A 25086-nucleotide genomic window follows, 5' to 3' on the forward strand; every position below is an offset into this window, starting at 1 on the left:
TGGGCGGTATAGAAATAAATAAAATAAATAAATAAATAAATAAATATAAAACAGCCATGGACTCCTGATCTGGAACATGCTTCTGTGCCTCAGGGAAATGGTGCTGTGGCCCTGCTCTGGATCAGAAGCATGTTCCAGATCAGGGGTCCATGGCTGCTTTTTTCTTCAAAATAAAAGCAACCTGTTCAAGCACACTTTTTAACACAGTATGAATAAGTCAATGTGCACTTTGGTTCTCGCTTTTTTTCTGCACATTATCCCATTGCTGGGGCAGAAGAAAGAGCCATTCAGTTTGCTGGTGAAAGAGAAGGCAACCAGGGGAATCATCAGTGATCGCTAACAAGAGAACTGTGTCGTTTCTCCGTCATTACTGCTCAGAACTCGTGTTTGCGTGCATTTCTGGCACCAACTGAATGTTAAGCCAGCTGGCAAATATGACCAACCACAGTGAAAGGGACAGCTCTAATCCCAGGAAACAGGACAACAACAAAGAAACCAGACACCTGTCGCTACAGCTCGAAAACTACTCAGGTAGCCAGAGTGCCTGATCGAGCAGTTGAGCTCAGGAGCTGAGCGTTTCACACAGCAGAATCCAGGAGCCACGCAGAGTCATTTGGACAAGCATGACAGGGCCTGCGCAGACCAGTGTGAAGCTCATTCTTCAAACCAGCAAAAAAAATATTTTTTTTTAAAGGCTGGGTTTTTTTAGTACACCACGTTACCATTTCATACCACCCCATAGCCAAAGCTCTCTAGGTTGTTCACAAAATTAAAAACTATTAAAACACATTATACAAGGTACAAAAAGAAAAGCATTTACATAAAACCATACGTACAGATAACACAGACAACATATGTCTAAAATCAGTTTGTTAAACTATCAGCCAAAAACGATCCAAGACCTAGTTTAAAACTCACTGTATGCTGCCAAATGCCTGAGAGAAGAAGTCAGTTTTAAGCTGGCACCGAAAAGATGATGATGTTGGAGCCAGGGAGATCATTTCACAATTGGGGGGTCACCACCAAGAAGGCTTTCTCTCTTGTTGCCACCCTTAGAGCCTCCCTCAGAGGAGGCACCTGGATAAGGGCCTTGGATGCTGAGTGTAGCATATGGATCGGTATCAAATACTCTAGGGCAGCCCTCCCCAAGCTGGCGCCCTCCAAATGTGTTGAACTACACCTCCCAGCATCCCCTGCCAGCATGGCAAGTTGGGGATGATGGGAGTTGCAGTCAACACATCTGGAGGGTGCCAGATTGGGGAAGGCTGCCGCAAAAACAAGACTACATAAACAGGACTAGCTTTCACAAGCAGGGACACAACATCCTGACGGGGTTTTTTTTAGTAGGCAACAGCAGTAGATACATAGCTGAAACATTTGATTTTTATGCCTTTGCATAAAAGCTCTTTTGGTGGGGGCAGACCAAGCTCGGAAGGCTGGATGACATCAAGGGGTTGGGTGGGTGGGACCTCACCAGAAAGCCCTGCCTCCTCTCATGGCATCATTGGTGTCAGCTGGGAAGGGACTCAGATGGTGCTTGCAGGACCAGGTCTTGCAAGCATCTGCAAGTCAGGGTGCATCTCCTTGTTATCTCTGATCAGACATGGGTGATAACAAGGTGATTCCTCTCCCCAGGCCAGAGGATAGGACTTGGCGAGGGAGGAGGTGGGGTCTGCAGAGGGTGCCCAACCCTCTGCAGGCCAGATTGGGCTGGATTAGGCCTGTGGGCCAGAGTTTGCCCTCCCCTGAAGTACATTATGCAAAGAAGGTGGGTTTTTTTTGGTGCATATGGCAGATTGTTTTTGTCAGATTGTCCCTGCCACTGCTTAATCAAGCAGGAGTTGGGCCCCTCTACCTACCCACTCTCCACAGAGATCATTCCACCCAACTGCCCTGTGAGCAGGAGAGGAAGAGGAACCAGCAGTCTCCATCACCATCTTTTCAAATAGGCTCCCCCCACCCCATTTTTAATTGCATCTATCTTCCCTCCATATCCTTCTTCCTTGTGTGTCATGTCTTAAACGTAAGCCTGAAGGCAGGCTGCTTTGGGAGCATTTTTATCTAAAGGGCAGGGTATAAATGCTGTAAATAAATAATGGTCATTTTAATGATCAATGACTGAAGAGACCTCAACAGATGGGGTTAGATCCAGAATTAGAGGTATGCAACTGGGCTGGCAAAAACAGATCTCCCCAGCCCCTCCTCTTCCCACAGCCACTCCAGGCTCCAGAAAATGCTACACAGAGGGTCAGAGGACCCTGCTGAGTGGGGTGAGCTGTGGTGCAGGTGGAAAATGTGGATCCCCGAAAACTGGGCAAAGGAACCTTCCATAAGTGGAGTTGTTCTGTCAACAGAAGGCAGACCTTGGATCCAAGTCTTGGTTTCCTGAAGATCAGATTATGGCTTCTGTTATGCCTAATGGACCAAAGAAATGACTTCTATCTGATCTGACAGAGGTTTTCCAAAACACAGTTTTATTACCTCTACAACTATTTCAAAATGCTCAGACTGGCTCCCTCCATGCAACTGTTGGCCGGGTCTTCTTAGTCGACCTTCTCCATGCTGTGACTGTGGTCTTGAAGACTGGTTGCCACAACTGCTTCATGGATGCTTTGTGCCACATAGTCCAGGTTCTTGGAGTTAATGCTGCAGATGTTGATCTGCCCGTTTGGAAGGAGGTAGATGTGTTTGTGCTTTGCCAGGTACTCCACTTGGGAAGCTGGCAGGGAAACAGTAACATTATTCACTTTGGCATATAACCAGATAGGCACAAAAGCCAGTGTGGTGGAGTGGTTAGAATGGCGGACTGGGACTCAAGTCCCCACTCAGCCATGACGGTCACTGGGTGACTTTGGGCCAGTCACTGAGTCCCAGCCTAACCTACTTCACAGGGCTGTTGTGAGGATAAAATGGAGAGGAGGGGGACTATCTAAGCCGCCTTGGGTTCCTTAGTGGAAGAAAAAGAGTGGGATATAAATGCAACAATAAAAATAAAAGGTATTGTTAGCATATGCATTATTTTCACAAAACTTAAAACTCTAAAATACAATTTGATAAAACATAATATAAAATCTTTAAAAGTTTGAAGCGGAATAAAATCAGAGTAAAATACACAAAATGCATGCATTTACTTAGCCTGGGTGGCTGCAGATTTTAGGGCCGATGTTGTATATATCTGTAGGTTGGGAAATCCCACCACCCTCGTGTAATGAGATTGGTCCCCACATGAAACTGCCCATTCACTCAGGTAATCTCTGAAAAACTTGCTTCACATCCTCCCCACCATCAGAATGAGGTGTGTGGTTCCACTCCTGATTTTACTCTAGTACAGCTAGTTAATTGGAACATTAATTAATGCTTAATCCAATTAATTTGCAACCATTCATGAGTGATGAACAGAACCATATTTCCTTTATAGGATCTTGTGAAATCATTTTTAAGCATGACTACAATTCATCAAGAGATTCAACTCTGTTTTCAGTGCTTTGAATAAGGACGAAGGTGGGTTTTTTCCATTTTTGTTTTAAATCACACTTTGCATGTTAATAGGCTCACCATTGTTATGATGACTGTGTTATATCACCCAACAACATTTTGTGTATGGCAACTGTTAAGGTCATCATCACTCTGTGTACTTTCTGCATTTCAATTTCCTCTGAAACACAGTTTGCATCTCCACCCCTTCCCCCAGCATTTGTAGATGAATCTACTGATTTGAGGTTAACACTTAATTCATCTGATGAAGTGGTCAGTGTCCACAAGAGCTTATGCCAGAATGGATTTATTAGTCTTTAAGGTGTCACAGCCCTCTCTTCTTCTTTTTTTTAACCATATTAGAGACTCCCTCCTGAATCCAGTAAAGATTATCTGTTTGGTTTTATGTGCAAAAATATGTTTTAGGGTGAAATTTGCAGGTATGGGGCATAGGGGATCTTTGTGGATAACTTTAACTCCAATTCAGCCCTGTGAACTCAAGAACAAATAAAAGTTTGAAGTGAGTCCAGGAATTATACCAGGATATTTTATAGTCAGATGGGGTGTTCAGAGGTGTTCCCTCCATATATTTAATCCACACATGGAGGGGGTAGAGGAACTGCACATCCTGCCCCCAACCTTGATATCCTCTCATTAAGCAGAACATAAGCATGGAGGAGTGTATGTGTGTATATTATGTATAAATGTATGTATTATATTTGTTAGTGCTGATAGTGTTTGCATTATTTGAAGAGCTAAGTGTTTGGAAAGATATTTATTATTATTAAACAATAATAAAATACTCTAATCATCTGCCATTCTCTGGGTGATCATTTGAGGTCCCCCTTGGTTGTGGAGCCCTGGACTTTCACCCCAAGGTCCAGTTCTAGCTGCACCACTGGCAGGGAGTTCTCCTGAACAGCCTTTAAATAAGTCCAGGGTCACCTACCCTTGTACACATGTGTTAAAAGAACAGAGGTGGTGAGATTAGAGATAATTCCAGGTAAGCAGGCAAGACTGAATCCATGGCGAAAACTAGACATGTTGGAGAAATCTGCAATGGAACCAAATAAGTTCAGATTTTCATGGATCCGACCCATGGATTCTGCAGTGGACCAGCTTTTCCCCTGTTGGGTGGATTCCACAGACTTGCAGACTATTTTTCTAACTTTCCCAAATTTTGCACAAATTTTGTCATAGAAAAATATGCATTAAAAAAAAAAAACCTGGCCAAAAATGCACATTTTCCCCATACGCTAAAGTGTGAAAATGTGCATTTGGGGGGAAGTTGCCCATTTTCGCAAATGTGAATGTGCACAAATTCACACGTGTACAAATGTGAATTTGTGCAAATTCAGAGACACCAAAATCTGATTCCATCGATGGGCAGATGATTGGAACGAAAGGTGCCTGACAATCCACAAAACACAGACAGAATGGATTTTTCACAGTCTGTACATCCCGAGTGAAAGCAGCCCTGCGATTGCTTTACCAGGCAGCCAGGCAGCAGCTCATCATCGCAGCACAGCAGTGACTGATAAGATCCACACTGCTGGCAGGATTTGAACTTAGTGCTTACGAAGGCTATCCACAGGCAGCTGCTTGACCACTGTGTAAACAGAATACTGGACTAGATTTCATTTCCTTTCATTTATTGTATTTCTATACCTCCCCATAGCCAAAGCTCTCCAGGCGGTTCACAAAAATTAAAAACCATTAAAATACATTAAAAAAAGGTGTCCCCAACCAGTCGTGTCCAACTTTAGGGTGTGGTGCTCATCTCCATTTCTAAGCCGAAGAGCCAGCGCTGTCTGAAGACGCTTCCGTGGTCATGTGGCCGGCATGACTGAACACCAAGGTGCACGGAACGCTGCTACCTTTCCCGCCGAAGCGGTACCTATTTATCTACTTGCAATTTCTTGCTTTCGAACTGCTAGGTTGGCAGAAGCTGGGACTGAAGACGGGAGCTCACTCCATCACGCGGCACTTGGGTCTCGAACTGCTGTCCTGCCGACCTTCCAGTCTGCAGTTCAGCGTCTTAACCACTAAGCCACCGCAGTCCCTTTAAAATACATTATATAAACATTAAAAAAAATATTCACATAAAGACATAAAACAAAGAACACACAACAACATATATCTAAAACAATTTCAAACCATCAGCCAGAGACAATCAAGAAACTCATTATATGCTGCCAAATGCCTGAGAGAAGAGGGCAGTTTTAACCTGGCTCTGAAAAGATGTCAATGTTGTCACCAGGCAGGCCTCATCAGGGAGATTATTCCATAAATGGGGAGCCACCACTAAAAAGGCCCTCTCCCTTGTAGATAGGCCTTTGGCCTGATTTATCAGAGCTCTTCTTGGGTTCTTATGACACCGCCCAGATGCAGACCTGCCCTGGGCTTAGCAATGGAATAAGCTTATGGGATACTTACAGTTGAGCCCAATGAAGCTATATACTCCCGACTGCTCTGTAAGATGCTCCCAGGAACCTGGTGTTCCCAGGATACGCAATTTCTCTTTTAGTTTCTCTCTGATCAGCATAATCCTCTTTACTAGCATCTGGAGGCTCTGTTTCCTGAGAAAGATGGAGTTAGAAAAGATATGGCATGAGATTTCTCTGGCAATCCTTGTTTAGGACTCAAATGTAAGTCGGGGGTTTTTTGTTTTGTTTTTTAAACCCCTCTCGTTAGAAGGGTTACGTTAGCACAGCAAAACTAGGATGTTGGTGTTCTTCACAGAATAATAGAATCACAGAACAGTAGGGTTGGAAGAGGCCTACAAGGCCATCGAGTCCACCCCCCTGCCCAATGCAGGAATCCAAGTCAGGAATCTTGCCAATTACTGTGTTGTGACAGGCCACGGTGCTCGTCTTGTATACCTTTGACAACAGCGTTTGCATTTTAGCATATATACAATAACTTAAAAGCAACTAAACATCACCCCAAGCAAGTAGGATCCAGATACTAGAAGGATACTGTCAAACAGCAAATTTTAATGTACATACATATATAAGTGAATGACCAAATAGAGTTTAGTTAAACACTTTGGCTTCCGCCCTTCTGGGAAGGATAGAGTTAGGCAAGGTATGGCATCCATTTCACCGTGTAAGATTGATTCTATTTGTTTCAGACTCAGTCAGAACTTTGAAGAAGGCTTTAGGGGTAAAGGGTTTAGAAAGGGGCTGTGGGGACTTGGTTGAAGCCCCACCCACAACGATGCACAGCTCCTTCCAGCCAAGCTCCTCCTGTCCTCACGTCCATGTGGACATCTGAGGCAGGGTCAGGGACGCATTTGCTCCTAGATCTCAGCGAGCAGAGGACCTGCTGGATTCCAGAACCTGATGACACAAGGAAGCCAACCTGTGTAGAGGTCTGCGTGGGTAGGTTTCCCCACCCCAGACATTCACATGAACGCCAGGAGGAGCAGTACCTCATAGCAACACAGGAAGCTCTGCCCTACACTGACTCAGACCATTGGTCCATCCAGGTCAGTCAGTATCATCTACATTGGCTGGCAGTGACTGTCTAGGGTTTCGGATACAAATCTTTGCCAGCCTTACCTGGAGATGCTGGGGAGTGAACTTGGGACCCTCTGCATGCAACGCATGTGCTCTACCACCGAGCTATGGCTCTCCCCTTATTGGGGGTAGCCCCAGAACCCCTTTCTACAAGCTTAACCCTTTCAGGTGAGTTAATATCCTTAAAGGCAGCCTAAATATATTAAATATAAATAAATAAAACACAGGAAGGGAGATGGTGAGATGGACAGGTGCTTGCTGAAGAGAAACACTTCATGCATATGATGAAGTTGGCTCCAATCCAAGGGTTTTGAACCTCTTTCAGTCCAAGAGTTGAATTCCCTTTCAGAGAAGCTCTTGGGGGAGGTGAATTCCAGTGCCGGGCAGGACTGAAGGCAAAACTGACAGGGCCCAAATACCAACATGGTTTAGCTTCAAGCACTTACTGCCAGTAATTCAGCCTTAGGAGAGGCATTTCAACCTTTTAGAATGGGGAAAAGATCTGTGCAAAAGCCAGGAAACCACCCAAAGTTCGGTGGTCAGGGGGAAAGGGGTGAGGCCAGGGGAAGGAGTCATGGCCATATGGGGAAACTCTGGTGGGCTGGATTGGGACCCCAAATGGGCTGGATTGGGCCCACAGATCTGAGGTTCTGCACCTCTGTTCTAGCCCATAACAGCCTGTGCCACAAGACTCTCTCTGTCTGTCATTCTCTCTCTCTCTCTCTCTCTCTGTGTGTATGTGTGTGTGTTGAAAAACTTGGTTCAGACATATTGATCCCAGTCCAACAATCCAGGGGATTTGGGGTGCAGATTAAGCCATGTGCTCATCCTTCCCTCCTCCATTCTCTCACATACCTGAATTCAATACGTTTTGGTTTGTTATATCTTAGTTTCCCCTTGATGTCAGAACCAGGAAACTGTGGTTTAAGCAAATCCGATAAACCAAGATATCCAACCAGGATTGAGACATCCATAGCTTTGGGGTTATTTTTAAGGAAGGGAGAATTCCTGCTTCTCTGCCTGCTATAATGCATGCATGCATCATCTAAAACAGAAGTAGGCAGACTGCAGCATTGCGGGATCTACTTTTCTTTTTATTAGAACGAACACCAAGATTAACCAACTAGAACCTGGTACAAATAAAACACACTTAGAATTAAAGAATTCTGAGCTTGGGAATTTGTTCTGAGTACTAGAACTGAACTGAACTCACAGTCCTTCCACACACAGAAATCTACTCCTGGTTACCCCAAGCTTTCTTCATGTCTGCAGTATAAATTCAGGTGGCATGTGGAGGGGAGAAGAGTGATTTTGTTGCTGGGAGCCAAAAACCCTTGCTGATCTACTGCAAACCACCCAGGAAATCCAGGTCTACCTTCTGCCCATCAATGATCTAAAACAGAAGAACATCACTTTTTCTTCTTTAGTGGTTTGACTTCTGCATAGGCAAATTTAACCAGATGTAATGAAACCCATGAATTAATCACTCAGGCAGTTCATTGACTAAGATTTCTTCAACCAGGGCACAATCTTAATAATTTATTCTAATCATAGGATCTGTATATTAGATCACTAAGTGCTGTCAAGAGCCCCTGCTCATGCCTCGTTTAAATTATAGCACTAATGGCTGCAGAATATTTATTTGAGGAATGCCCTTGCTTCGTTTGCTCTTCTCTGTTCTGTTGCTTTGTCTCAGCCAGAGTGAATGGGTTGGAATTTTGCAAAGTACTGTGGGATAATTCATTATTACAGATGGGAGTTACCTACATTCCTCCTTACCACTCATACAGCAGGGCAGGGCTGGTCAGCACCATCGCAATAACCCGTCCCCCCAAGCTGGTGGGGCCAAGCCATGTCATGGTTATTTGCTTGGCAATCTGGGAGTGGATTCTGAGCAGCGTCTCATTGTTTTTCGTCACCACAATGAGGTTCCCCACCCGCTCATCTGCATGAAAAAGCAAATGGAACATGGCATGTAGTGCATGCCACAATGATATCATTTGTATTTGGATCAATAACATTTCTATACAGCAAACCCTGCCCCACAAAACGCCTCCACACTGCACTTCCTGTCCCTCCACCAAATTCAGAAACTCATCCTGACCCACACTCTCTAGATACTGACAACTGATGACAGAAGAGATTCTATAAAGGGGTTGGGGTTGGGAACCTTTCTAATGTTGAGGACCAAGTTCCCTCAGGGGTCATTTGTTAGGTTGTCTCTTTTTTGCCCCATTCTGCCCCCTTCCCCCCTCTCTTTCTGCCCTTTCTCTCTCTTTCTGACACCTGCTTCCCTCTCTCTCCCTCTCTCTCTCCCTTCTCACTAAGTGGGCTGCTGGGGGAGGGATAAATTGCTCTTGCCAATGGTCTGAAGTGATTGATTTCAGAGGAGGTTTGAAATTAGGCTGAGGGCTGCATGAAAGTATGTCGGCTAGTGGTCCCCCCCCCTTTAGTTCATATGCAATATTTTGTATGAAGACTACCAGCTTGTTATCAGGACCAGCCAATGCCCAGACACAGAATTTGATGAGACTTAGTTAGAGAAGGAGGACCACACCACTGGCTGCATTAAAGGACCCAGTGCTCCCAGCTCTGGACTGGACTCCACCAACCCTAGGACCCCCAGAAATAGAGGCAGTGATGAGTCCAAGTGGGAATTCAGAGCAGGAGACGGGATACATACTCCAAGTCATACTTGAGTCAAGGGAACAGCAATACGTACTCTGAATTAGGGCCCTCTTGAAGTTCCAGGAAGGGGTGGGCCAGCTATCAAACCACTCACTTGCTGCCTGACGGCTGCTCCTGCAGTATTTCCTCATGCCCATTTCCTTGTTGTCTGAGCCCTTGGTTGGACAGCTCCCCACTGATTCAGCACGCTTTCCTTAGGACTTGTCCTCCCAATGCTGGATAGCTCCCCAGCCTTGCTAGTAATATGTGAAACTGAGCCAAACCACTTAGGTTCAGTGGGATTCAGACCACAGCATATGAACTGAGCACTGCTGGAGCAAGGGGAAGTCTGGGAATACTCCCAGAAAAAGAAGTGAATATTTCCAAAACAACAAAGGGATCTCTCGCCGTCTTTTTCTACCTAATGTCTGAATTCCTTTTCTCAGGTCTTCGGGGACCTCTAGTGTTCGCACATGGCGACGATACCTTCTCAGAGCTGGCGCAGAGTTTCAACATTTCCAACTAGGGCACTGCTCTTTCTCTTGGGGCAATTATGCCTCAGTTCATACTCATGTGTGGCTGCCATATGAGTGTTTTAGCAGGAAGGACCACAGCACAGCAGTAGAGTGCATGCCTTGCATGCGGAAGGTCCCAGGTTCAATTCCTGCCATCTCCCATTAAAAAGATCAGGTAGCAGGTGAGAGGAACGTCCTCTGCCTGAGATCTTGCTACCTGTCAGGTGATGGTTTTTAAGCCAGTTAAGGGCTTGCCAACATGTGATTAGGGGACGGTCTATGGCTCAGGGGCAGAGCACCTGCTTTGCGTGCAGAAGGTCCCAGGTTCAATCCCCGGCATCTCCAGGCAGGGCTGGAAAGAATCCTGCTTCAGATCCTAGGGAGCTGCTGCCAGTCATTGCTGACAATACTGGGCTAAGTGGACCAAGGGTCTGACTTAGTATAAGGCAGCTTCCTGTTCTCCTGTTCCTGAGATTGTACAAGTATAGACTTGAGTGCATGGTAAAGATGAGTTCATTCGCTCACACTGAAAATGGAGAGGATAGCCAGCTGCAAATACAGAAGGTGCATGCACTTTACCCAGATGTGAATGACTGGTTGAGCATGCACCTATCTGGAAATGTAATCCAAATATTTTATCTAAGCCCTGGCAAATATGACTGCAGGTTGAGAAAATGTTCCACCTCATCAGATCTGTGTATAACAATGCCTTGTTGTGCATAGTTAAACTATGGAAGTTACTACCACAAGATCTGGTGATGGCCAACATCTTAGATGGCTTTAAAGGGGGATAAAGGTATCAGTGGCTACTAGTCATGAGGGCTATATACTACCCACAGGATCAGAGGTAGCATGCCTTTGGATACCAGTCACTGGAGAACAACCCTGAACATTGGGTTGGCCACTGTGAGAAAAAGGATGCTGCACTAGATAGGCCTTTTGGCCTGATCCAGCAAGGTTCTTCTTATGTTCTTCTTATGTTCTTAATCTGTTCTGGAATGTGGTTATTTCTGAATTTCAGCAGCTTCCTTATTCTCAATAAAGAGGTCCACATAAATCTGGTCACATACTGAAAGTATGCACTAGGGGGTTGCACCAGCTACCCCTCCATCTGCTGCCAACGTGCCTGCTGGCCATATACCCTGCCCCCCACCAGTGATGCATTCAGTGGCCATGTACCCCCCTGCTGGCCATGTACTCCCCCTCACCAGTGATGCATTCAGTGGCAGTGTCAAGGAGATGCATGTTCCTACCAATTCACACAAGCCCTCTTTCACATGGGAAAGGGATGTGGTTAGCTGGTGCCACCTCCTCAATGTGTGCTTTCATCCTTTGAGGGGTTTCTTGCAAACCACCCTCAAGACGACACTCAGACTGTCTAAGTCCCATAAAGTGTGGCCAACTGAGAATGCAAAGATTTACCGTATAGGCCGAATATTTTGGAAAAGGACTGGGCACATAGCAGCTCGAAACCTTTGTCCACGAAGTGTCGCAGTGCCCAGGCATCTCTGTCTAAGTTTCCCGAAGCCAGTCCTTGAGCTGCGATGTCGAAAAAGGGGAAGAGGTGCCTTTCCTGGGGAAGCAATGGAGGGGAGGAGTAGGAAGAAGCAGATGCATCATTGTGAATGAGGAAGACTCGTTACTGTGAATGAGTCTCCTACAGGGGTGGCCAATGTCAGGTGGTCCGGGGGCCAATTTCCAGTTCCTGGACTCCCCCAGTGGTGGCGCTCCTGCCATTGCACTGCTGCCACATGTTTGCTGCTGAAATTTGGTGGTACAGCAGCCAAAAAATTAGTAGTTTGCTGCTGAAATTCGACAGCGGACCAATATGGAGATACAAAAGGATCACATTTAGCCTGAAAACAAGCTACGTTTTGCACTGTGGGTCTCCATAGGGGTTTGCTGCTGAATTTTGGCAGCAAACCACTGGATTGTTTTTTTGCTGCTGCATCACTGGATTTCAGCAGTGCATGGGTGGCCCCATGGATGGCAGAGGCAGTACTCGAGGCCACCGGGGACTGCATGCAGCTCTAGGGCAATGCGTTGCCAGGTCTTGCACTATAGTTTTGCCTAAAAATATTCTACTCTGTAAGCCAGGGGCAAGGAGCCTGTGGCCCTCCAGATGTTGTCAGACTACAGCTCCCATCATCCCTGACCATTGGCCATGCTGCCTGAGGTTGATGGGAGATAGAGTCAGGAGGGCCACAGGTTCCCCCCTCCTGATTTAAACACTAGCTTGGTCACCATAGGCGACAAGGAATTGTATGTAGGTGCATGAATGGAATTCCATGCAGCTGAGCATGCAGTCTGGTGGAAGGAGGGATGGAGTGTGCCATCCTTCCTCTGCTCCAAGCATTGAAACTAAGTGGGCTGGCAGAGGAGGGAAGCCACTCCTGCACCCAGCTATGGGATGGAGGGATCTTTCTGTCCCTCCTCTGCCAGCTCCTAAGCAGGCTAATGTTTTTGTAGTGGTTTGCTAGCTTGCTTTTTGCAGGCTAGTAACTTTTGTGGCCTTATTTACAAGGTTGCTTAAAATTGTCTCCTGATTAGTGTCTGGGATTTCAACAGTCTATATAGAAAGCAATCCTATGCCCCATAGACAGCATCTCGGGGGGCCAGACCAGAAAATATTTTAGATTCCCATATCCAAGGTGGAGTCAGCACTCTGACCTCAGAGGAGGGAATCTGTGCTCTGCCCCCCTCACCATCCCAGACGGTGCAAAAAAAAACCAACTACATCAGCTACTTCTCCAAGGTTGGAAATGCGACCTTGGAGAGCAGGCAAAGGCAGTGTTCTGATGGGCAGGGAGTGGAGGGGAGCAGAGAGGCTGGGATACAAGCTATCCTGAAGCCATTCCAGCCTCCCTGTCTGAAGTGCCCCACTAGATGTGCAAAAAAGCACATCTAGTGAAAATGCAGACTGGGAGGAGTGGGGAGGCAATGGGTGCCTCTGCCATTCTCCCTGCTCTGCACTGGATGCTTGTAAGCCTCCAAATTCAGCATCAAGGCATAAACAATAGGACTTAATTTATTAATTTTAAATATAGTGGTCCAAATCATCAAATAAACAGGACAACGTTAACACTCATAATTTACATATGTCATAGGTATGATTATGATTGTGTGCAGTACATATGAAGGTTTTCCTCTCGCAGTCCTCTTATGGACACTGTATTGTAGTTTCTCTTGTAGCTAAAATACCTTTTCAGAAGGAGTACTGATTTGCAGATGGTCTTAATATTGTTGCTTTATTATTGACATAGGATATAAATGGAAACCAATTTTCAAGAAATCTTTTTTTCTTTTAATAACCTCTCTGACTAACTTGTTTTGCTGACTTAAATCTGCTGGCCAGTGCAATTTGCCAGATAGTTTTTGCAAACCAGCCATCAACTGTATATCCTGCAATGGTTTTCCAGCCCTTTGCTTCTTCCAGTTTGGCTGCTACTAATAGTAATGAGATCCTTGTGGGAAATATTTTCCAGTTTAGGTAGAAAGATGGATAGCAATGCCAGCAAAGGATCTGGAGCCATAATCGGATGGACAATATCTGACAATTAGTGTCTGGAATTTAACAGCTGAATGTCCTTTTTTCATGGCTGTGAATGTTTCCTGAATGGGCAGTTCACCTGTAGAGGTGGGATCCCAGGCTAGTGCTCTGCAGAGAGTGTGTGTATGTACAGAAGAAGCAGGTGGTTGGCAGTCTTTGAATGGTAGAGGCACGGAAAACTTCAAGCAGGAAAGTGGCATGCAGCTACTGGAAGCTGTGCTCCCTGCTGAAGGAGGGTCTGATTTGCTCTGCTTGCATATTTGTAAATAAAGCAAATATTGCAAAGACAGCTTAAGTAAAGTGATGTTAATGATATACAGCTTAAGTAAAGTGATGTTAATGATATACAGAAATCATTAACATCACTCTTGAGATAGATAGATAGATAGATAGATAGATAGATGATAGATAGATGATAGATAGATAGATGATAGATAGATAGATAGATAGATAGATAGATAGATAGATAGATAGATAGATAGATAGCAAAAACACAAGCTGTTCCCTAGGCTTGCCTCCATCACTGCTGCAACTTTTTCCCACTGCTTGGGTGTCAGGCCAGTTTCTTCAGGAGCATGAATGAACACAACAGACCCTTCTGGTGCATCCTGCAAGAAAAGCATCCCATCATTCATCACCTTATGTCAGAGGTGCAAAAAGTCCAGCCCATGGGCCAGAAGTGCCCCCCCATGCTCTGGCAGCCCCCCAAGTAAAGCCCAGGGAAACATGAACACTCTAGAGGTAAGGCTGTATGGTTCCTGCCGTAGAAGCTTCATTCTAGAGCAACCCTGGAGCATCCTTGGGCACAGTGTTCAGAGGCTCCTGCCTGCTTCCTATAATGCTCTAGGAATGAGGACAGAGTCAGACTATTAGTCCATTTAGCCCAGTTTTCTTTTCTCAATATTGTCTGGCGGCGGCTCTCTAGGGTTTCAGGCAGGATTCTTTCTTAGCCCTACCTGGAAAAGCTACGGATTGAACCTGGGACTCTCTTCATGCAAAGTATGTGCTGTACCACTGAGCTCTAGGGCTTCCCTACATGAAGCTTTTATTGTGCACTTGTGATTGGTCACTCTTGGCTTTTGTGGGTCTTTTGCATGATGTCATCAGCCTCCAGGGCCCCTCCCATTCTTTCTGCCCATTATAGCGGCTTTATTCTCAATGGGGGAAATGCAATAAGAGATTTTATTGTGCTTTGAAGTGTGATACATTTCTGGTGAATTCCTGGAATCCCACTAGATGGCAGATATACCACAGCACCATCTAGTGGATGTATAATGAAACATTTAGAACTTGCCCAGAAAGAAAACCCCCTGGGAAAAAAACCATGTGTAAATGAGCTGATCTTAATTCCATAGGGAATCCAGAAGCAGAAGCTCTGGTAAGGGTGTGGGATTTTAGCCTTATGTAGAGAAGCCCATAGTCCCTCTCAGAAAACTGGGGAAGCCCAAGACTAATTTATGATCCATCAATAGTGCCGTACTTACTAGGAGTAACACCTTCATGTTCAATACATCTCCAATTGTAAGATGCTGGCAAGGAAGAGCAGGAGCAATTATTTCCATCACAAACAGGTGTGTGGGGAGGGAATATCTCTCAGACATGCTTTGCCTGCAGGTGGTTCCAGGGTCAATCCCTAGCACCTTCTGCAGACAGGATCAAGAGGTAGGTGATAAGGAAGGGCTTGGCATGAGATGCAGGAGAGCTGCTACCCATCAAAGTGGGCAATACTGGGTAAGATGGACAAATAGGGCAGTATCCCATGTTAGTCTTACACAGAGTAGACCTATTGAAATGAACTGGACTTAAGTTAGTCATGGCTACCTTAAAGTCTCATTCATTTCAATGGGTCTATTCTACATAGGACTACCCATCATTTTACCTGGTATAAGGCAGCTTTCTATGTTCCTGGGGACAACAGGCTGGACTTTGTTGGAGGCAGGATGCAGTATTTATTTCATCAATTGCATTAGTACTGCATCCTTCCTCCATAAGAGTTTAAAGTCTTTGCAACAGCCCTGTGAAGTGGGTTAGGCTGAGAGAGAGGGTGGGTACCCAGTCAACTTCATAACCAAGCAGAGATTTGTACCTGAGTTTCCCTCAAGCCCAACAGTCTAGCACCAAACTGAACTATATATGAACCATTGGTCTGCTCAAGCGGGGAAGTTCTTACATTCTTATGACTATACCTGCAGTTCCTTCAGTAACCCTTCAGTGTCGACCATCAATTTGATGGGATCCCAGTAATGGTATGTACGAATGTCTGTAAAGCCAGCATGTTTGAAGATTGAACCGAGACTGCCTGAAAAGATGGGTAAAAAACCCAGTTGTCAGGGTTTCCCTTCTGACCTGGACCCCCTGAGCAATTCCTTAAGGATTTCTTGCCTCCTTAAGAGTCCCACCTCCCTTCTTTTAAATTTCCCCTTCTCAGTACCGTGGGGCTTAGGCTGTAGGTGTGGGGTGATTGACACTCTAGAAGCAAGGTTAACCCACAACAGTTTACTGGTAAATTAAAGCAAGCAAATCACAACTAAAGGTATTTACACAATAGAGCTGAGTGATACAAAAGGTATCAAGAGAAAATAAAGGTGGCAAAAATCCAAGTTCCTCTACCCTAGCTGTACTTAGACTTCTCCAGGCTGCTTCTTCCTGCTCCCTCTTCAGTCTCTGGTCTTGCTGACTTTGCTTTTACTGGCTCTCTCACCCTCCTCCCTCAAAACCAAAAGTACTGCTTCAAACCTGAAGAAATGAAGTTTAACTGGGGAAATGAAACTGAAACTTAACTGGGCAAGTGAAACTACTCCTCTCAGGGATACCCCCTTCCAACAAAAAAACTCTTAAGCCTGACCTTTTATCCCTTTACCTCTGTAGGTCGCAAACCTTCACACCAGTAGAGCGATTTGTACCACCTTTATATTTTGGTTGGGACAGAGGAGTATACTCATGTGTAAGAGATGGGGAGCGGCTCATCGTTCAGTGGCAGAGCACATGCATTGTATGCAGAAGGTCTTAGATCCAATCTCCAGTTAAAGGACTTCTGCCTGAATCCCTGGAGATCTGCTGCCTGCCAGAGTAGGCAATACTGAAATAGGTGGGCCAGTGGCATAGAACAGTTTCATATGTTCATCAGATGTGCTGGGCTGGACAGGGCAGAAGATGGCCTGATTTAGGAGCTAAATCATCCTAAACCCCTTAAGTCTCTAGACCAGTGGTGCAGAACTTATTTCAGCCCAGAGGGCTAATTCCCTTTTGGAGAAATTCTCAGGGGCCATATATCAGTGCTGGGCAGGGTCAAAGGCAAAAGGCAGGACCAAAAATACCAGCATATTTGCACTTAAATGTTCTTACTAGCAGTAACTAAGCCTTAGGAGAGGCATTTCAATCTTTTAGAATCGGAGGGCGGGGGAATGCACAAAAGCCTGGAAACACCAAACAACTGGTGGTTGAGGGAAGAGGCGTGGCCTTCCAGGCAACCCCAGAGGGCCAGATTTGGCTCCTGGGCCTGAGGTTCTCCACCCCTGCTGTAGACACATTTATTTCCCACAGCCTTCTCTTGAGTTCTAGTTTTTTACTGGACTGAGAGTGGTTTTAACTAGAGCTGTGCACAAATAGCCTCTCAAAATTCTCCAGTCTATTCATGGGCAGAGAAATTGCGGGAAGAATTTCACCGAATATCTCCTAAGGGAGGAGAAATTCTCCATCAGTTTCTCACAGATAGGGCTCACTATTGGCAGGGGTTGTAGCACAGCTTCTTTCTTTTTTCCCAAGGGATTTTGGTTTATTGCACTGCTCCTGCAAGTGGCAACAGCATCAACTATGTCAAGGCTTCCACTTTTCTGAGGCAGAACTTTAAATTTCTTTTGGGTTTTGAGCTTGCCTAATCACTGCAAGGTGGCCGAGGGTGCTGTGTGTGTTTTTCCTCTCTGTTACACATCTTTCTGTTGTTCTGCAGCCTCCTAGGCCACCTGCACTTCCTAAACTGAAATAGCTCCATGGGAGGAATTGCCTCATGACATCTTCCTCATGATGGCTTTAACTGAAGTGCAGGAAGCTGAGGAGTAGCAGACTGCTGCAGAGATGACTGTACAATGACAGACAAGACACTCACACACACTCTCCAGCCACCCCATAAGTAAGGTAAGCACAAGAACCCCAAACCCAACCCATGAAAAATTCTCTGAAATTTCTCCTTTGAATTTCTTTTCAAAAGCAATTTATTTTCTCTCAGATTGAATGAGAATGGTTGAAAAAAATGTGGGAGACATTTTCAGCACAGCACTAGTTTTATCTCCGATGGCTTTTTGGGTTGTAGTATTTTGGGGTGGGATGTGTGCTTTACTCTTGTCACCGGCTTCTAATAATTATGATGCTTGTTGTTATATTGCATTTATCTTGTGATCCACCTTGAGAGGGTTTTAAAAATAAATAGCTAGGAATAGCATCTGGGGCTTAGAGTAAAGGAGTCCCTAGCCTTTTTTTGGTCAGTGGGCACATTTGGAAGTTTTAGAGACTGTTGTAAGCATTCTCACAAAATGGCTGCTATGGAAGGCCTTGGCCATTCATAAAATGGGTACCATGGTGGGCATGGCAGGACAAACCACTCATTTCCCAGAAGGCAACTGGTAAGACTAAAAGAAAGAGAACCAAGAACAAAAGTACAAGTCAGAAGTGGGCTCTGAGTTCCAAAGCACAACAACACTCCTTTGAATCCAAAGACAGATAGTGCTGGATGGCTGCACTTTGCTCTGAAGCATGCCAGCCTCCCAGTTTAAAAAATGTATTAAAAAATACTGCAAGAAACAAAATAAAAATCAGGAGGGGCAGGGAGACTGGCAGGCACAAAGACAATATCTGTAGACACATTGGTATCCATGGGTACTATGCTGGAGATGGTTAGGAGTCCTCTTGATTTCACAGTTCTGAAAGACACTATCAGCTATGTTGCTTGCACTACTACAGACTGGATTTTTACCACTCATCATGGTCTCATCTGGATTCAGATGATCCCTCCAGCCTCCACACATTGAAAAGACATGTGAGGAGGGCTTATGTGGCTGTGTGGTCTAGACCCACCTATGCTCTTGCCATCCATGTATTTGGAGAAAGGTTCTACACAGGGGGTCCCCAACCATTTTGGGTCAATGGACACATTCAGAATATTAAGGGAGTAACGTGGGCACTCTCCCCAAATGGCTCCCATATACTAATGTAGACACGTAGAGCTCCTTGGCACGAGGAGGGACATCTTCCAACATGCTGTGAACCTGTGGGGGGGGGGGTGAGCCTAGGCCAGGGGTGAGTAGCATGCATGCGCCCCTGCTGCCACTCTTGTGTGGCTGCTGCCAACCCTAGTGTAACCCTGCTGCCCGTCACCCCCAAAAGTAAGGGGGAAAGACCCTATTGGCGGTTGCCCAAACCACTATGGAGGCTTACTGAGGACAAATTTAGCTTGTTTCAAGCTTAATTTGTCCTCAGTAAATCCTGTAGTGGTTTTTAATAATTTGTTTTGCTGCTGATGCTGCGGCAGGGTGCAGGCAGCCCACGGGTGTGTGTGTGTGTGTGTGTGTGTGTGTGTGTGTCTGGGGGCAGAGGTGGCCCCCAGACCACCTGAAGTTGCTCAACCCTGGTCTAGCCTGCATAGCTTTGAGGCCCCCTTCATGAGTACTTTCAGTGTGCGTGGAGGATTTTGTCTGACCACCCACACATCCCCTGCTAGCAGCATGACCCATGATTTGTCGTTTCAACTGTAGGACTAGACCAAAACTAAGTGATGGAGCAGGAGGGGAAATCATATACCCAATTGTGGTATGTCAATATAGACAGTTGCTGAAGTTAAACCCCTGGGCTTGTACCACCGGCGCAGAAATTCAGCTCCAATCCACACAGCGCCTGTCCCGCCTATTGTGTGAACACCACCTGCCTGTTTACAGAAAAAACAGAGAACACAGTCTTTTTTTCTTTCTTTCTTTAAAAAAATAAAACCAAGCATCTAGGATTGACAGTTCAAACTTCCAGAAATACAAAACATTGCTTGCCCCAAAGCAGGTGTGTGTGTGTGTGTGTGTGTGTGTGTGTGAGAGGGGGGGGGGAGGAACGGAAGGAGACAGAGGGAGAGGGAATATGAATATCCAAGTACCCAGTTACCACTGACAATCTAAAAAATGGGCCTTGGCAATTGTCATTTGGATTGCCAAGGCCAACCCAAGACATTTTGCTGCCTGAAGCAGAGCAGCAAATGGTACCCACCAACCAGTCAAGGTTGGTGACTTGTATTTCAGTGGGGCAGTAAATCCACCCTGGGTTTCAGTCCAGAACTCTAAAGGAGCTACCCAAGGTGCTGAGCCCATTTGGGGGATGGGGTTCAGCACTTTGGATATCTCTTTGAGAGTTCTGACGGGTTCTGACTGAAAGCCAGAGTGGATTCCCTGCCCCACTGACATCTGAGCCACCAGCCTCCACTGCCAACCATCCAAATCAAGGTACATTGTACCCAAAACCAGACAAGTTATTTTGGCACATAAGGCAGAAAATCCCACAAGCACCTGTCCCCGTCCCTGGCAGTAAAAACAGTGGCGTAGTGGAGAATGGTGAAAAAAAATGTGGGAGGAATTCTCAGCACAGTACTAATTGAAGCCCATTAGCTTGACAAAAGACGTGCTCCTGGTGGACATAAAACTGCCAGAACTGGCCTGCTGATATGGGTCCACACAGTGGCCTGGATTTCTGAACTCTCCTTGAGAGCATTGCACTGGGGGCTGTCATGATGAGCACCTACACTTCCAAATTTACCCCTCCACCACTGAGTAAAAATACAACAAATTAAAAGCTAACACTTCGCTGTCCTTTCATGCCATCCAGGAGCTGATACCTGAGGCAATCACTGCACTCTGCCTGATGTTACGACCAGCCCTATGGATTGCTGATGATTGCTGTGACCCAACTGTCCTCCTTCCACATGTTACTACTGCTGGGTGGGGTCTGGCCATCTTCTCCTTTACCTTCCTTTACCTCTTGCTGGAAGAAGGCCAAACCACATGTAATACAGCAGATCCATTAAAAAAGAAAAAGAAAAAGGAAGCACTTGTGGAAGGCTCCAGTTTGAATTCATTGGAGGTAGGGATGTAGGGATTGTGTAAAATCCGTTCCGTCCCTGTTCCACAGGTTGTCAGGAGCCTTTCATTCCATCATCTGCCCATCAATGGAATTGGGTTTTTTTTTTTTAGTTTATGAATTCGCACAAATTTGCACATGCAAAAATGTGCAAATTTCCACAAAATGTGCAAATCCCCCCAAAATGCACATCTTCACACTTTAGCCTATGGAGGAAATGCACATTTTCTGCTGTGTTTTTTTTTTAAGTGCATATTTTTCTATGATGAAATTTGTGCAAAATTCCCAAAGGTTAGAAAAATAGTCTGCAAGCCCATGGAATCTGCCTGACGGGGGAAAGCTGATCCACTGTGAAATCCGCAGGTCAGATTCATAAAAATCTAAACTCATTTGGTTCCATTGCAGATTTCTCCAATATCCCTAATTGAAGGAGCAGTGAAACTGGAAGAGGTGCTGTTTAACCCTTCCCCTGATCCAAACTCCCCCCTCCAATCTCCTGTTGTCCTTAAACACCCTCTTATCCTATCCCATGACACCAGTAGAAGTGGGCACCATTTAAAAGAGAACAAGAGAGAGTTTATGCTACTGTACTGGGGGTGACGACGGCCAACAGGAAGCTCTGGCGTGGGCTGGTCCATGAAGTCACGAAGAGTCGGAAGCGACTGAACGAATAAACAACAACAAAGAAGCCCTTCAAGCTTCTGAACACTATCATGTATGTATGTATGTATGTATGTATGTATGGGGTTAGTTTGAATGATGTCTCAAGGATCTCCCCCCTCCCCAACTCTGTGACCTGGCAATTCCTGGGTTGTTTAACTCTTGAGTTACATCTAATTTTGGTGATATTACTTAAAAGCCATACCCTGTTGTCTAAGAGTGCACGACTATTCTTGCCAATGATGAGTTCCATGGCTGCTTTGGTGAATTCCACAATGCCAAGCTCTGGGAGGTATTCATGGTCCAGCGTTGGGTCTTGGGGGATTTGAAGCAGAATTCGTTGCACAACTGGTGGTATCCAGACTATTTCCGCAGTATCGGTCTGACAGCCTAGGAAAAGCAGCAAGGCTCACCTGAGACATACCGGCCAACACTTCAGGAATTAAAATAGGGGCACTCTCATGTATCAATCACATCCTTATTCTCATATGAAAGGTCACTTGAACCCTACATAGGCCTCTGAACTGAATTTCCCCCTGGAATTTTGGAGTTCCAAATTACTTAGACTTTTGCTGCCCTTTACAGTGTTGCCAAAATGTGGCCCTTCTTCTTTGTCCCCTTGACAAAACTTGTAGTCTACATTCTGGTCATGTTTTGCCTTGACTACTATGATCTCTGATCTTCTGTTGTCTTACCCTGGTCCCCTCACATCTACCCAGTATACTGCTGCCAAAATTGTTTGCCTTTCTTGTTACTCTGATCATGTGATACTGATCCCTAAATCCTTACACTGGCTTCCTGTATGGTCCCAGATCCAGCATTAACCCTCCATAGCCTTGTTCCTACATATTTTGCTGTTCTGGCATCCAGATATAACCCTGTCTATTATCCTCCCTCCTCCAGCTCCACCACCCTCCATTGTCCCAAAGTCTCCTTCTCTCCCAAATGATGCTACCCTTTCTTCCTTGCTGCCCCATATGCTTGGAACTGCCCAGGACACCTCTGTGACACCAACTTTCTTAATTCCTTCAGATCCCTCAAACCCCACTGTCTCTGCAAGCCTTTCTCAGCAATGAATTTGGGTTCAATTTGGTGCAGAATTATGACCTTGTATAAGGCAACATAGGAAGTTTCTTTATACCAGGTCAAACTATTGTCCATCCAGTCCAGTATTGCCAGTGGGTCTCCAGAGTCTTAGGCAGATATCTTTCTTATCAGCTGCTGCCAATCCTTTAAACTGGAGATGCCCAAGACTGAACCCCAGGAATCTTCTCCATGCAAAGCATGTAGTCTACCATTGGGCTACGGTCCCACTCCTATTGACTGATGTATACATGTAAGCACATATGCAGTCCTGACCTCAGACCTGTCATGAAGCCACTGGGTTCACACATCTATTTTGGCTCAAAGCTATTTCTGTTCTCAGAAGGGGCAGCAGAAGGTTGATTCCATGTCTCCAACTCCATGTTAATGGCTGAATATTTGTCGACTCTTTGCGACAATGTTGTAGATTATGCACTCTTCCCTACTCACAACCCTGTGAAGGGATGCAAAGCAGCTGGTAGAGAAACAGTATTGGTTGGAGACAACCACGCTTGGCCAGGAGATTTACCTGCATTGCCAAGGCACACCTTTTGGGGTGAAGGATCTGCCCTGTAGGCATCCAAAGGAATGTCTGTTGCTTTGGCTAATGGAACATCAAGGAAGACTGAAAGAGTCTCCATAGCCTAGCCGAGCAAGACCTTTCATGCGGGCCTTTCGTCTGCTCAAAGAGTAGCCAGCAAATGCTTGCTTAGAGCACTTCAGAAAGGGCCACACCAATGCTTCTCCTGATGGAACTCTTAAGACAGTGGTTTCCTGGGATACCATAAATATTTGCATCTAAACATTCTGAGGTAAGACCATTGACAGAAAGGAGCCTATATGATGGAAGTGAGCATGCATGATTGTCCATGGAATGTGTATTTTTTCTCTCCTTTGACTAAGTAGGGAAACACATACATAGACACGCACAGAGAGCCAAGGTTTATACAGTTATTCATGGCACGGAGCAAGCAGATCGAGAATATTTTTCTCCTTCTCCAATAATATGACAACTCCAGATCACCCATTGAAATGGATGAGTGGTAGATTCAGGGCAGATTAAACAAAGTACTTCTTCCAGTTGTGCAGTCTCCTCCAACCTAGTGCCTTCTAGGAGAATTTCAGGAGGTGATCCCCTATCTAATCTACACAAGAGAGATTCTTAAAGGGGTCAGGAAACCAGAAGCAAAAGCCATGATCCTGTATCCCACTGTAACTAAGCCTAAGCACATGTGACTGAAATAAATGCATACTCTTCTCCTGTTTGCTTCCACCTCCATTTCCCTCCTCTTCCTCTCTTCTCCCAAGTTAGATTGTAGATCAAAAGTCTTTTTGGGGAAGGAACTGCCCTCTTGTATTACGGCCACCCAGAACAAAAAGGAGAGACAGTTGTGTTGGTTTAAACAGGGACACAACTTTATTACCATATACCTCCCAGACTAACTACAACTCCCAGAATTCTTGATCAGTGTCCATCCTGTCTGGGGTGATGGGAACTGAAGTCCAAACCATCTGGAAGCCACCAGGTTGGGGAAAGCTGACATTGGAGATGCACACAGACACTGAAAGTTTTGTGGGAATTAGCTAGGGCAGAAGCCATCGTGTGTCCTTCTCCTGCTTGCCTAATTAAGGGCAAGTCTGAACCTGTCTCAAGCCAGAAGCAGTGTACTGCCTACTTTGGCCCCACTTCATCACACCTTTTCAGGGTGGAGAGAGGCTCTTCAAGTCCCACTCCAAGTGTATGGACATATGAATTAGGGAAGCCCTGATGAGGTTCTTTCCCCCACCCCTGGGTCCCAAAGCCCTGAAGGCAAGTCTAGGTGCTTACTTGCTCCTGATGAATACCACACTTCCCACTCATGCTTGAGAATACCATCCAAGAGGACCTTTTTGGAAACCTTTAACACCCCCCTCCCATTCCCCACCAGGCTACTAGACCACAAAGCGAGCATGGCACAGACCAGAAGAAAAGCAGCCATCTTTCCTACAACAAATCTTTAATCATGCATCTGTAGTATAATCCATCTGTAGTGTAATCCATTGGTAGCATATGGAACCATTTAAAGTTGTTCCTTTGGCAGACCTCCTCCATCCGATACTTGCTATGACACAGAAACTGGACATCATCTTTGGTTAGATGCTTCCTCCTAAGGGGAGAAAACCCAAGGATCATTCCAGTGCTAAAACAAGAAGTCATCACAAATGGAACATTCCCAGTTTGAAGAAGCTAACAATCAACATCCCCACATCTTTAAATAGCCCAAGAACGCTTGTTATTGGGTGGATTAAAAATTAATTAATACATAAATAAATACGTTACTGTTCTCGTTGACTTTAGGAATATAGGAAGCTGCCTTATACCACCTCAGACCATTGAGTCCATCTAGTTCAATATTGTCTACACTGACTGGCAGTGACTCCCTGGGATTTCAGACAGGGGTCTTTCCCTGCCCTGCCTTGAGATGCTGTGGACTGAACCTAGAATCTACATACAGAGCATTTGCTCTAC

At 45.5% G+C, this 25086-nt stretch overlaps 1 protein-coding gene across 1 annotated transcript; it reads right to left on the reverse strand.

Annotated features, from left to right (window-relative positions):
• Positions 1-2543: 2543 nt before the first annotated feature.
• On the reverse strand, positions 2544-23218 carry GOT1L1 (glutamic-oxaloacetic transaminase 1 like 1). The gene is made up of 9 exons (XM_084807248.1): positions 23107-23218; positions 21700-21884; positions 19521-19644; positions 15914-16026; positions 14243-14335; positions 11600-11750; positions 8775-8940; positions 5911-6053; positions 2544-2719 (listed from the first exon to the last, which is right to left on the reverse strand). Exons 1-9 carry the CDS (start codon positions 23216-23218, stop codon positions 2544-2546), a joined length of 1263 nt encoding a protein of 420 aa, XP_084663374.1.
• Positions 23219-25086: the final 1868 nt, after the last annotated feature.

This window comes from Heloderma suspectum, chromosome 6, assembly GCF_057233095.1.
Source record: "Heloderma suspectum isolate Gila_16-S chromosome 6, 16-S_ref, whole genome shotgun sequence".
Classification (NCBI taxonomy): domain Eukaryota; kingdom Metazoa; phylum Chordata; class Lepidosauria; order Squamata; family Helodermatidae; genus Heloderma; species Heloderma suspectum.